The sequence below is a fragment of the Coenobita brevimanus genome, chromosome 93, assembly GCF_032717465.1.
Source record: "Coenobita brevimanus isolate Jiangsu-jjx chromosome 93, ASM3271746v2, whole genome shotgun sequence".
Lineage (NCBI taxonomy): Eukaryota > Metazoa > Arthropoda > Malacostraca > Decapoda > Coenobitidae > Coenobita > Coenobita brevimanus.
In genome coordinates, this window is record NC_137046.1 from 29,965,076 (window position 1) to 29,978,251 (window position 13,176).

At 42.9% G+C, this 13,176-nt stretch overlaps 1 protein-coding gene across 1 annotated transcript in view; it reads right to left on the reverse strand.

Moving 5' to 3' along the window:
* Positions 1-13,176, reverse strand: part of LOC145412391 (uncharacterized) — a 235,392-nt gene that overhangs the window by 150,407 nt on the left and 71,809 nt on the right. The window contains exon 6 of the mRNA XM_080282280.1: positions 12,801-13,055. Coding sequence (XP_080138406.1) covers positions 12,801-13,055 — 255 coding nt within the window. The remainder of the gene's footprint in view (positions 1-12,800; positions 13,056-13,176) is intronic.

Below are 13,176 nucleotides of genomic sequence, written 5' to 3' on the forward strand. Positions count from 1 at the left end.
TTTATAGAGGTTGAATTTACACACCTAAAAACGCAAACCCCACCCTCCTAGACCCCATGGTTACCAAGCTATGACCCGTCAAAGTTTATAACAGTTACCCGTCACGGCCCTGGTGAGAAAGAAAATATGCCGCTCGCACCTGTTCTCTTCCCAAAAATATGCACAAAAATCACCAAAATCAATATTTTCTGGTGTGTACACTTCTTAGAAAAAAATAAAATGGTCATGAACCCCCCCCCCCAATATGATTCATTCATTCATTCATTCACTACCAGACACCATGTATCCCAAACAGGGTGGCCAAGGGCTTAGAGTTAATTGTTTTACAGGGAGGGGCACTAATCCTCCACCAACCCCACTTGACACGTAGGGAGAACGTTATGCCAACAGCATCTGGTGTTCCCAGGCGGTCACCCATCCAAGTACTAGCCAGACCCAACGTTGCTTAACTTCGTTGATCGGACGGGAAGCGGTGTACCTCACATCCTTTCCCTCCCCTTCCTTCCCCCCCCTCCCCTCCCTTCCTCTCCTCTCCCCTCCCCTCACTGAACATCCCCTCCCCTCCCACCTTTCCCTTTCCCTCCCCTCCCCTCCCATCACCTAATGTCCCCTTTGCTCCCACCTTTCCCTTCCCCCCTCCCCTCCCCTCCGAGCTGTCAAATCTAGCTCGGGAAAATGAAATTTCTTTTTCGAGTGGGTTTCGAATACAGAAAGGTAAATATTTACATCCATCCATCCATCCATTATCCAATCTTATGTCGCCCCATGAGAAGCATAGGAACCCGGGGCTAGGCAAGTTGGTCCCGACATTTAAGATGAGAGTGACCAGCCTCACTCATCTCTAAGTGGCATTACATGAGCAATACACCCCAACCACCCCTTGGATATAAACCTTCACCGGCTCAATCCGATTGGAACGCAATAATTACCCACTAAACCACCAGGCGCCAAAATTTGGTTATATGGTTACCACCCAGCATAGTAAATGGTTTCCTGGTGTACAGGAAACCATTTGGCTTGTCACTCAGTGTAGAGTCACCTACAGGCAGAAGGAAGAGGAAAAAAATGAAGGAAAGAATGACAGAAAAGGGAGTGTAAAGTCACCCATAGGCAGAAGGACAAGGAAAGAAAGAAGGAAAGGAAGAAGAAGAGGATGGAAGGAAAGAAGAATGGAGGAGAGGAAAGGGCAGACACCCGACAGCAGCACTACATCGAGTGAGTAGATGGTGGGCGCCCTCACCTACCACAAGAATATTTACATATGTCTGAAAAAAGGCACAGATATAAATAAATGTAATTATTTGTACCAACAAAATGGCCTAAATTATTTTTACTTACTTTTCCTGCAGGCAGAGTTGAAACTACAGTAATCTCTTTAAGACCTGGACGCCCAAGTCCTGGACACCCCAAGTCTTGAACATTTTTGGCTTGGGTCCTTGGACACCCCCCCCCCCCCCCAAAAAAAAAAAAAAAAAAAAAAAAACAATATGTGTTTATCCCTACTTTAAATTGGCCAAACAGTGACAAACAACTGTCTTTTGGTGCATAGTACAGTGCCCTTGCATCCTTCCCTCCCCAGTTCCCACCTACCTACTGTCGTGACTGCACACTCGTTGCCATGGCTGCACCATGGGCTCATTTTTGTGAATAAACAGTGAATAAACTGCAATACCTCGCCACTAGACCACATGGGAATTTACAGTGTTGTGCAATGTTAAGAAATTAGAATTCAGAGTGCAAAGGATTAAGTGCAGAGTGCAACACTGGCATGGTGTAAGTAAGAACAGAATGTACCGTGTTAAACAATTATAATTCACTGTGCAAAGGCTGAAGTGCAGCAAAACACCGGATTACTGTACGTGCTTCAAGTGCACCTTCACCACTGTTGGAGCCTTAGAGGAGGCAAGTTAATCTTCGTGACAGCCATGGACGTGATGTAAATACCCCGTACACTGCTAAATATTTTCCATATTCACTACCCCCTGGGGGGTAAGGGGGTTTCAAGAATACTCCCCCAGTATCCCTGCTTGTCGTACGAGGCGACTAAAAGGGTTGGTGGTGGGTTAGTGCCCCACCCCGTAAAAAGAACTAACTAAAAAAGCAAATAAAGCGCCTCGGACCCGGACGGACCATACGTTGACGACTAAGGAACGGACAAAGGACATTCTGAGGGTAGGAACGTGGAATGTGAGAGGAGTGAATGATGAAGTGAAAGAGAGAGAGATTGTCCAGGTGCTTGAGGATGCAAGAGTGGATATATGTGGATTGACTGAAACTAAATGGAAAGGTGAAAGGATGAGAGAATGGGAATATGGTGTAGGTATATGTGCGGGAGTCAGTGAGAATGAGAGGGCAAGAGAGGGAGTATGTCTGATGATAAGCAAGAAGTGGAAGGAGAATATAAGAGAGTATGGAACAGTGGGTGCAAGGATTGTATGGGTGAGGATGAAAGTAGGTATACAAGCATGGGCGATTGTATGTGTGTATGCTCCAACAGAGGATCGAGTGGCAAGAGTGAAAGATGAGTTTTGGGCGAGAGTAGAAGCATGTATGGACAAGTTTGAGAGGAGCGAGAGAGTGCTGTTGATTGGAGACATGAATGGCAAAGTTGGGAATGTACGAGTGGATGGAGTGGTTGGTCAGTGGGGTGTGCCAGCTGATGTAGATGGGAATGGTAGTGCTTTGGTGGACATCTGTGCTGGTAAGGGGTTGGCAATAGCCAACACCTACTTTCGTCATAAGATGATCCACCGGTATACATGGAGAGTAATGAGGAGGATGGATGGTGAACTTGTTGAACGAAAGGCAATGATAGACTACGTGTGTGTGGATGAGCGAATGAGAAGACAAGTGTTGGATGCAAGGGTGTGGAGAGGGTGGGGGAATGGAGTCTCGGACCATCACTTAGTGATGGCCAAGGTAGAGCTGCAAAGAAAGTGGTTGAGGAGGCGAAGGGGAAGACAGGAGGAAGCAGCTCCTGTGAGAAGAGTGGAGAAATTGCAAGATAGTGAGAAAAGGACAGAGTATAAGAGCATAGTGGAAGAAAGATTGGGAAGGTATGAGCTAGAGCAGATGGAAGGGGTGGAAGAAGTATGTAAGATATTCACAGAAGAGATAAGCGCAGCGTGTGAGGCGGTTTGTGGAGTGAGGAGGAGATGCAAGGGTGTGCAAGGGACAGCATGGTGGAATGATGAGGTGAAACGAGCTGTGGAACAAAAGAAGAAGGCATATGGTGAACGGTTGGCGAGTAGAGGTAGGGGAGAAGATGAGAGAGAGAAGAGAGAGGTATATGTGAGCAGGAGAAGGGAGGTTAAGAGACTGGTGAAGGAGAGTAAGAAGAAAGTGGATGAAGAGTTTGGGAGGAATCTGAGTGTGAAATGGAGGGAGAGTAAGAAATTGTTTTGGAAGGAGGTAAAGAAAGTAAGGCAGTGTGAAAGGGGAAACAGTAGGGGAGTGAAAGATAGGAATAATAGATTGTTGGCGGAGAAGAGAGAGAAATTGAGGAGATGGAAGGAGCACTTTGAGGATTTGTTGAATGTAAAGAGTGAGAGCAGTGTGAGTATAAGTGGTTGGGGAATGGCTGGGAGAAGAAGAGATGAGAGGAGGGAGGAAGAGATCAGTAGGTCGGAAGTAGTGGAAGCGATGAAGAAGATTAAGCTGGGAAAGGCCCCAGGAATTGATGGAGTGTGTGGTGAAATGCTTAGGTATGGGGGTGAAATTGTTGTGGAGTGGATATGGAAGTTGTGTAGACTGGCTTGGGAAGAGGGAAGGGTTCCAGAGGACTGGAAATCAGGTATAATTGTTCCTCTGTACAAAGGAAAAGGGGAGAGAGAAGTATGTGGTAACCATAGGGGTATTTGCCTTCTTAGTGTGACTGGTAAAATATATGGTAGAATACTCATTGATAGGGTTAGGCATATGACAGAGGAGCTAGTTGGAGAAGAACAAGGGGGATTTAGGAAGGGAAAAGGGTGTGTAGATCAGATATTTGTTCTAAGATGTTTAGTGGAGAAGTATCTAGAGAAGGGAAGGAAAGTGTATGCTGCCTTCATGGACTTGGAGAAAGCTTATGACAGAATAGATAGGCAAGGTATGTGGAAGGTATTAAGAATATATGGAGTGGAGGGGAAATTGTTGAGTGCTGTGAAGAGTATGTACGAGGGAGCTAGGGCTACGGTGCAAGTGGATGGTGAGCTAAGTGAGTTCTTTGATCTCAATGTGGGACTGAAACAGGGGTGTGTAATGTCTCCATGGCTGTTTAATATATATATGGATGGGGTTGTAAAGGAGGTACAAGGTAGGGCAGTGGATGTGGGGTTGGCCCTAATGAATGAGGGTGAGATTTGGAAGCTTCCGGTGTTGCTGTTTGCTGATGATACAGTATTGTTGAGTGAAGATGAATGGGAGTTGCAAGGTTTGGTGAATGAATTTGGGACAGTGTGTAGGAGGAGGAAGCTGAAAGTTAATGTAAACAAAAGTAAAGTTATGGTGTTTGAGAGGAATGAAGTCACAGAGTGTGCAATGAGGTTGGATGGTGAGGATATGGAGAATGTGAGTGCATTCAAGTACTTGGGTAGTGTGATGAGTAAGGATGGACCTTTGGGGGATGAAGTACGTCAAAGGGTACAGCAGGGAAGGAAGGTTGTTGGTACACTGAAAGCAGTGATGAGAAATAGGGAGGTGAGTATGGAAGTTAAGAAGTCACTGCATGATGGTATTGTGATCCCTACCCTGACATATGGAAGCGAGGCGTGGACATTGCAAGAGGGGAACAAGTCAAGAGTAAGAGCAGTGGAAATGAGTTACTTGAGAGGAGCATGTGGAGTGACGTGGAGGGACAGGTTGACGAATGAAGAAGTGAAGGAACGTTGTGGGGTAGATGTGGATGTGGTTGAAAAGATTAGGAGAAATACACTGAGGTGGTTTGGACATGTGGAGAGAATGGAGAATGAAAGACTGACTAAGAGGGTGTATGTAGGTGAGGTGGAGGGAGGGAGAGGGAGGGGTAGACCGAGGATGAGGTGGAGGGATGGAGTTGAGAGGTATATGAGGGAGGGGGGGGTGAGTTGGGGGGAGGGGAGTCAAATGGTGGGTGACAGAGTGACTTGGAGGCGTTTTGTCTGTGGCCACCCTTTGCGGGATTAGGGCGTCGGGCTATACATAGATAGATAGACTTCTAATTTCTCATTCTCTGGTTCCTTTTAATTTATTTCATGATTTCCGTCCCTTATTTGTGTGCACATGTTCTTAAACAGGTGCTGTGCATGTTCGGTAGGGAGTTATTTAGGTGGCTTTAAAAGTTAGGTTGGGTTGGCGGTCCATTAGTACCCGTCCAGGGGCATTTTCCCAAGTCCCGGACAAACCCAAGTCTTGGACATGCCTTTGGCTCTATTACGTCGGATCTTGGAGGGATTACTGTATAAACAAGTGATAAGGAGTGTTACCTTATGTTCAGACATAGAAGATATACAAAGAAATTCAAAAGAATGCAGAGAATACACTATAATCTCTGACAGGTACATAGTTATATCCAGAGGCAAGTAAAGTAGGCAGGTAACAAGGATTGTTTCCCCAAAAAAACAAAAAATAAATAAATAAATAAAACATTAAGCAATTGTGGTGTGAATATCTATATGCAAAGGCACGAAGAAAGTACAGGTAATGATTCAAAACGTGCCATAAAACGTAAAAATTACTCAAAATATTCGAGGCCGTGGGGGGAGGGGAATAAAAATACTTCGTGCTAGGGGGTGGAGGTGGGGGTGGTAAAGCCAGGAGGAGGTGTACAAGGATGGAGGGATGGGAGGAGACCACCACCAGACACAAAGGAAGGACCCCAATGGAGTACAGGGATGTGGAGGGAGGGAAGGGGGGAAATACCCTCCCCCCAGATAATTAGGGGGGGGGACTTGGGGGGGATCCACACTGGAGGGGTGGAGGATGCATGATGAGGGTGTGGGACGGGTGGTGGTGGTGGTGGTAAGAATGGAGGGAGGCAGGGTAGTAACAATGTACTGTAGTGCGGTAGAGGGACACGGTGAGAGAGACGTGGGGAGTACACCCCCCACTGCCTGGGTACGGGCCTGGATCCTCCCTCTCGTGTGTGAAACACTTAGTTCTGATTGGTCTGAAGTCATCTATGCCACAGCCGGGGTGGAGAAAGCTGCTGCCAGTTTTTTGTGGAAGTCACACGACTGATGTTCCTCATCCATTTGAAAAATTTTTAAACGACCGATTGTCGAGCTTGGTACTTTAGGGGTTAACAAAGCAATTGGCTAGGTAAAAACCCACAGTTAGGTAGGGTATTGTATAACGGGGTAGATTTAACATGTAATGGGATACATCTTTCAGCCTTGGGTTCCTCCCCCCCCAACTAAGTCCAGAACTCACTCAAATGAGCCCCAAAACAAGTTTGAAGCCAATATAAATGGCTTAACAGCTTTAAAGGAAGCTAGCCTAGGCCTAACACCTGTAAATAACTCACTAAAACCAACAAACAGTATCTGCAAATTGTCAAATGTAAGTCTGGAAAAAAATCAAGCTTAGTAAACTGTGCCCCAAAATGACAATGTTCACCCCAACTATGGCTAAAACACATTACTCTAAGTCTAAAAACAGTTTATAAATCAACCTAAACACACAATTGTAGTCTAAAACATCATCAAAACTGGTAAAAAATCAAAACCCATCGTTAAACTGGGGTTTGGCCATCATTAGGCGAGTATGGTAGTATTTCTACCCCCATTGTTAAGCCTGGGTATCCCATCTAAGGGTATTGTATATATCAAGGTACAGTATACCTGTACAGATTAATCTGATTTACAGAAAATGCATTAATTCATTGATATACGTAAAAAACAAGTAACTGGCAAATAACAGCGTGTATATACAAGAAGAATAACAATTGGGGCCTCAAACACTGGAGAAGACAAATCTAATACAAGCTCCTGCGTGGACAGTTCATGTGTACTACCGTATGGACTGTGGCAGGTGCACACTGCACAGCTGCCAGCTATGTGGTAGTGTGTGAGTCGTGTGACTGTATGGCAGGCGGCTCGGTAAAGCTGATTACTTGTTTATTAAATTTTCAGTTATTAATAATCTTCACTCTCATCTTAAACGTCGGGACCAACTGCCTAGCCCTGGCCTCCTACGCTCCTCATGGGGGAATGTAGGATTGGATGATGGATGGATGGATGGATTAATAATCTATCTATCTATTGCCAGACACCTTAATCCCGCACAGAATGGCCACAAACAAATGCTTGGTTGAGAGAGAGAGAGAGAGAGAGAGAGAGGCTACACTGGTCATAACATAAATCCTTACACAGTACGTCACCAATATATTGTACCCATGTAATATCTGTCTTAAGGTAAAAGTGATCGAAAAGTAATCGATTACTGATTGATTACTGACCACCAAAGTACTGTAATCGAAATAATCGATTGTTTGGTGTGGTGACATCATTACCCACAGACTGGACATGATGTCACCACACCAAACAAACTCAGATGTATTCATTTTAAAACCACAAATAGCAACGGAAGCCTAACTGGAAGTGCTGAAACCTAACTGGGGGTCTTCAGCCCCAAGACCCCCTAAAAATTATAACCAACCTAACCTAGTGCAAACTAAGCTGCGAATTCCATAAAACTGGCACTAAAACAGTATTGTGTGTCGAATGTTCATAAATCACTGGCGCAATCATTACCAGGGTTGCCATTTGGTATTTTTCATTACCAAATGTGGGCCAATTTGGTAGTGAATCAGCATAATCCATTACAAAATGGATTTTTCACATGTATGAAGATATTGAGGATGGAGATGGTGGATTGTCTGCTCTCTCTGATTAATCTGCTAGCCTACATTGCGCAAAAATAAACATGCTGTAATAATAAGGAGAGTGATTATTTCCATTTGTATATATAATTAGTGAATAATAAATGGTTCCTTTAAGAATTTGGTATTGAAAAGCTAAATTTGGTAATGAAAACTGAGGTAATGTGGCAGATCTGGCAATCCTGATCGTCACCCAATCATGCCATGGTGAAACACTCACTCAGGTTGGTGGGCACATGACTGCACTTGACTGGGGTAATAGCAAGGGTCTTGGGTGGAGCCATGGTGTTGCTGTAGTATTCCACGAGGCCAAAAAGAAATGCAGATGGATGAAGAGGCAACCGATCAGCAGAGCAGGGCACAGGAGACAGGCAGCTCAGCCGGTCTGTCTGGTGGCGCGCAGTTTGAATCATTGAAATGGTGGGGATAACCATGTCAAACAATGAAAAGGGGTATAGATTTATAAATGTCGAAGCAACGAATTGTCAAATACGGACTGGACGAAAAATGAGGGTTTGGTGTATACCTCTCTTCTAGCCCAATGCTTGGCAGCCAAGTATTCCTCTTTGTTACCATCCCTTTTCCATTCCCCCAAAAGCCTTCTTTTCTCCTTACCTGCAGCTTCTACACCCTCATCCCACCACTATGTCACTTTATGTCTTGGGGGGGTCCCCTTGTCCATCAACACACTGAATCAGTAGCTCTCAGATAGTTATTAAGGGGTCTGTACTGTTAATTAAAACTTCTATCGACAGCTCACTGTTATGCCACAACTCTACTCATCTCACTATAGACGGCATCCCTTACCGCTTGGTTTGTTAATTTCCATATTTTCATTCCAGGTGCATAAGGTCCTCTTCATAACCTGCTCCTTAAGCTTCATGTCACATACCAGTATTTTGTGTTGCTGCAGACATTATTTGCTCCCTATATGCTTAACATCTCTCACCAACCTCCTATCAGCCCTCCTAACCAAGAAACAGTCTATCTGACGACTATTTCCCCCTGACTTGTATGTAATCAACCTATTCTCTCTCTCTCGTCCAAAAATGCATGTTGCAAACAATCATGTTCACTCCCTTCTCAAACTCAAGAATCCTTTCCCCTTCCACATTCTGCACACCATATGTGAACCCCCATACCAGAGTTTAATATCAGACATCAAGGGTTCCAGTTTATTCTTGATATCATTAATTTCTGTCATCTAAACAAAATTCAGTGTCATCAGTTAAAAAACTTATAGAAAATATCACGTGCATCAAGCAAGGATGATAAACTGCTAGTTTAACCTGTGAATAGAACTGGGCCTAAAATAAGTCTTTGAGAAACTCCAAACAGAAAGAGAACCAGACACAAGGAAAGTGTTGTCCACAACTATTCTGAGATTTGTTAGACAGATATGACTAAAGGTGCAAAAGAACATTATCATGGACACCATAAAAATGCAGGTCATTTAGCAGTAATTCAGGATCTGCTGTGTCATGAGCTGCATCATTTACATCACATGGGCCAGATATGAGGTCGCAATCATTACCAGTATGGTAATGTTAATTTTAAGCTTAACCCGCCCCATCCTGGCAGATTTTTAACCAATGACCTCCCCCAATCCCGGCAGATTTTCGATTTTTGTTTTTCCTAAAACCTCCACTTTTTATGAGAAACATCGAAAATTCACAGAGAAATCGCTCACCTGAGCTTTAACCCCTACACCGCGGGCTTGTTTACCAATGACTTGCGTGTGCCGTGGGGTTATTTGGGCTCCGACAGACTCTCAAAAAATATTTGCCAAAAATCAGTTATTAGTCCTAGAATAATAAAATTACATATGCTTATGGCACATACCTTCAGCTTTCTCCTGGAATGATTGTTGAGCCTTCGTCGGTTACCGTAGGACTTGTGGAGACCTCTGAAGTAGGGTAACGAAGTCTCCACTTTACACTTCCCGACAACCCGTAATATGATTACCACAGCCAGATACAAACACTATAAACACTATTCTACAATTTTCAAGTAGTTTGGGATCCATACTCAAAAAAAAAAACACTGTGAAAGCAATGGAAATTACGAGCGCGTCTGATCGTCGCACTGGCACTAGTTCGCTCTTGGTAGTCTGTCATTTATTAATTATTCATAAAACCCCTCACACTTTATATTTCTATTACTATATAACACTTATATATATCTACAGTCTTTATCCATAAGTTTCCTTCAGCAGTATTAGTTTATTGTCACTGTAGGGATTCAATTTCTTTCAGTAAAATACGTAGCATTCACTTTCTCGTCCTGTATACTGGCATTGAGAGTGAATGTCACTTTCATCTTCACTCTCATAACTCATAGCATTCAAACATGCTAGAGTGAAACTTTCACTTTCATTACTCCTAGGGTATATACTCGTATTCTTATAATACTACTCATTTACATTTCTATTTACGTTCTCTATTTTATTTACGTTATTTACATTTCTATTTACGTTCTCTATTTTATTTACGTTATTTACATTTCTATTTTATTTACACTGTGTTTTGCACTGTCACTTGAAATAACTTATAAAACTATTTTCCATTGTTCACGTATATTTACATTCATTACTTTCACTTACTGTTTACACATTATTTACACATTATTTACAATTCCACTTGCACTGTTTTACTCAACAGAAAGATCGTAGTCACTCTTTTATCAATTGTCAGCCCTTTACCTCTTTCCACACGAGGTTTAGTAGGGGGTAAAGGTCACAGGGCCATTTGCATGGGGGTGAAAAAAGGCCTTGAAGTCAGCAAGAAGAAACATACGTACTCTCGCTTCGGAAGATGAGAGTGAACTGATAACGGAGGGCCAGCGTGGAGGCCTGCTAGGGGTTATTCAGAGTTACCAATATTACTTCTTGAAACAGCTAAGTCTAGCACTGATATGATTGGCAGGAAATCTAGACAATACATTATAAATTTGGTAGTTCCAGGTGAATGTATATATCACTTAGGCTTCTCCCTTCCCTCCTTACATGTATATTTATTACGAAAATAGATTAGAGGCCTACTTAGGAGATATATATTCAGAGCTACCAATGTCATATCTTGAAACAGCTTTGTCTAGCACTGATATGATTGGCAGGAAATCTAGACAATACATTATGAATTAGGTAGTTCCAGGTGAATGTAAATATCACTTAGGCTTCTCCCTTCCCTCCTTACATGTATATTTATTACGAAAATAGATTATACGGCATATTTCAAGGGGAAAAAAACAGCGAAAATTAGCGAACGAGTGCACATGAGGTGTTGTCAGGTGATAATTAGCCAATTCCAGGTGTATGGCACTCTCACTTACCTTATTTCTTTCTTGTATATATTATTTGGTATAAGAATAGGACATAGGGCTTATTTCAATGGATGAAATCAGTGAAAAATTCCAGGGAAGATTTACTTAGCATAGCACGGCCGGGCAGGCGAGAGGATAGGGTAATGGAGGGGGGGTAGGGAGGGGCGTCAAGAACGGGGAGAAATGGCTAAATTGTCAACAAAGGATGGGAGTACAGATGAGATTAGGAGTGCTGACTAGTGTTGGACATTGGCAGTACTGATAGATGATACAAGCCCCCACTTGGAAGCCCGGGTGAATTCAAAATAACACAGAATCACAAAAGCGACGCCCCGCGGTATGATCCCTTGCTCCCAAGCGTCACGAAAGTGACGCCCCGCGGTTAAGGGGTTAAAATGCCGGTACACCATCACCTGACTGTGTTTTCTATGGGGCCTGGCTCCAGAGAAAACGTGTTTGATGGGAGGGGTAACTATTCCAAACCACTCAAACAGGTATTTATTTAATTGGTACAAATTTATATGTAGTACAAGAGTATATTCACACAGTAATATAGGTGACATAAGTGTTGTTTCACTCACCAAACACATCAACATACTGCAGCTCTTTTGGCGACATTACCTGATCATCATTTCTGACTGTTTCTTCCTCTAATGCTATGTAAACTTTGTCCTCCACATTGTCATCGATTGGGGAATCACTCTGGCCTTGAATTTCATACCGTGGCGCGACATGTCTTTACTGGCCAGGTCACTGGTAACAGGTGAGCTATCGAGACAATGGGGAGGCGTCACGCAGGGTAAGGCATTGTCCCACCTGGCATCAGGTAGAGGAAGGTGTCCCGTATATACGTACCAAAAACCATGCGTGAAATTTGAAAAATGTGCAAATGACAGACCTTGCAATTGTGGTGGGTTTATATACATCAACAGAAGTCACAGTGACAAAACGTTCGGACGTTTATATACGTCAACAGGATGCGGTTGGTTAAGAGAGTGCACAGAAATATACAATATATCTTGAATACCTACTGTCCATTAGCTTATGAAGTTGCTCTACATGTTATTACTTCACTTCTTCCAATACTTTTACTCACTTTCCTCACTACCCCTGGTATATGGCCAGCCATTTCTGGACAACCTGTATTAACCCCTAATCTGTGGCTTTGGGATATCCACTACCTTGTCTTTCCCCAAAGTGGATCAAAGAGCATATAATGGAGAGTATGTGTAGCAATTTGAGTCTTATATGTGTCATAGCTTTATTGCTACCTTTACTGACATTTCAATTTTTCCAAGAAACCTCCCAAAATATAAAAATTTTCTTTAATCAGTGATCACTTACAGGTATGAAATACATGAGAACAGACAGAATTATGGGTATAAAAACTTCTAGGACAATATCTACTGTACTTTAGCCAAAATGAGCACCAATTAAATAATAAACAGGAAATTTAATTGTCATGGGTCTTGCTTAAAACATGCTGCAGTCAGAGGCAGGTCGTATACTGTATTGAAGTAAGTTACTGTTAATGAGTTAATCAAAGTATTGTATCAATACCTGTGCTAATATTCTGTGACAAGAAATATTAATCCAATAGTACTCAAGACATCTGAGGCATAATTAGTATCATACTCACCGCATTAACAAGAGTAAGAATATAATTTATTAATCTTGATTTGTGGTCTGTGTTAATCCTCTGGGGAAAGTTCCGGTACAGGGACTCATCGCAGAACACTGCCAGTTCTATGGTACGCCGCAACACAGCAGACACAGGTGCTACCTCCACTGTGTGGTTATGTCTCTCTGGCTCCTCTTTATCATCATCGATGAACACTGAACCATCATTCTCTTCCTCTGTATCCAAACTTTCATCATCTCCACCTGGCTCATTCTGAAACTTATTACGATACTACGTAAAATGCTGCCAGAATATTAAGCGAACTATAGTTACGCATAATATTAACCTCTTTGATACTAGATGCTGTCTGCAATCCCTGACCCTCATACCTCAG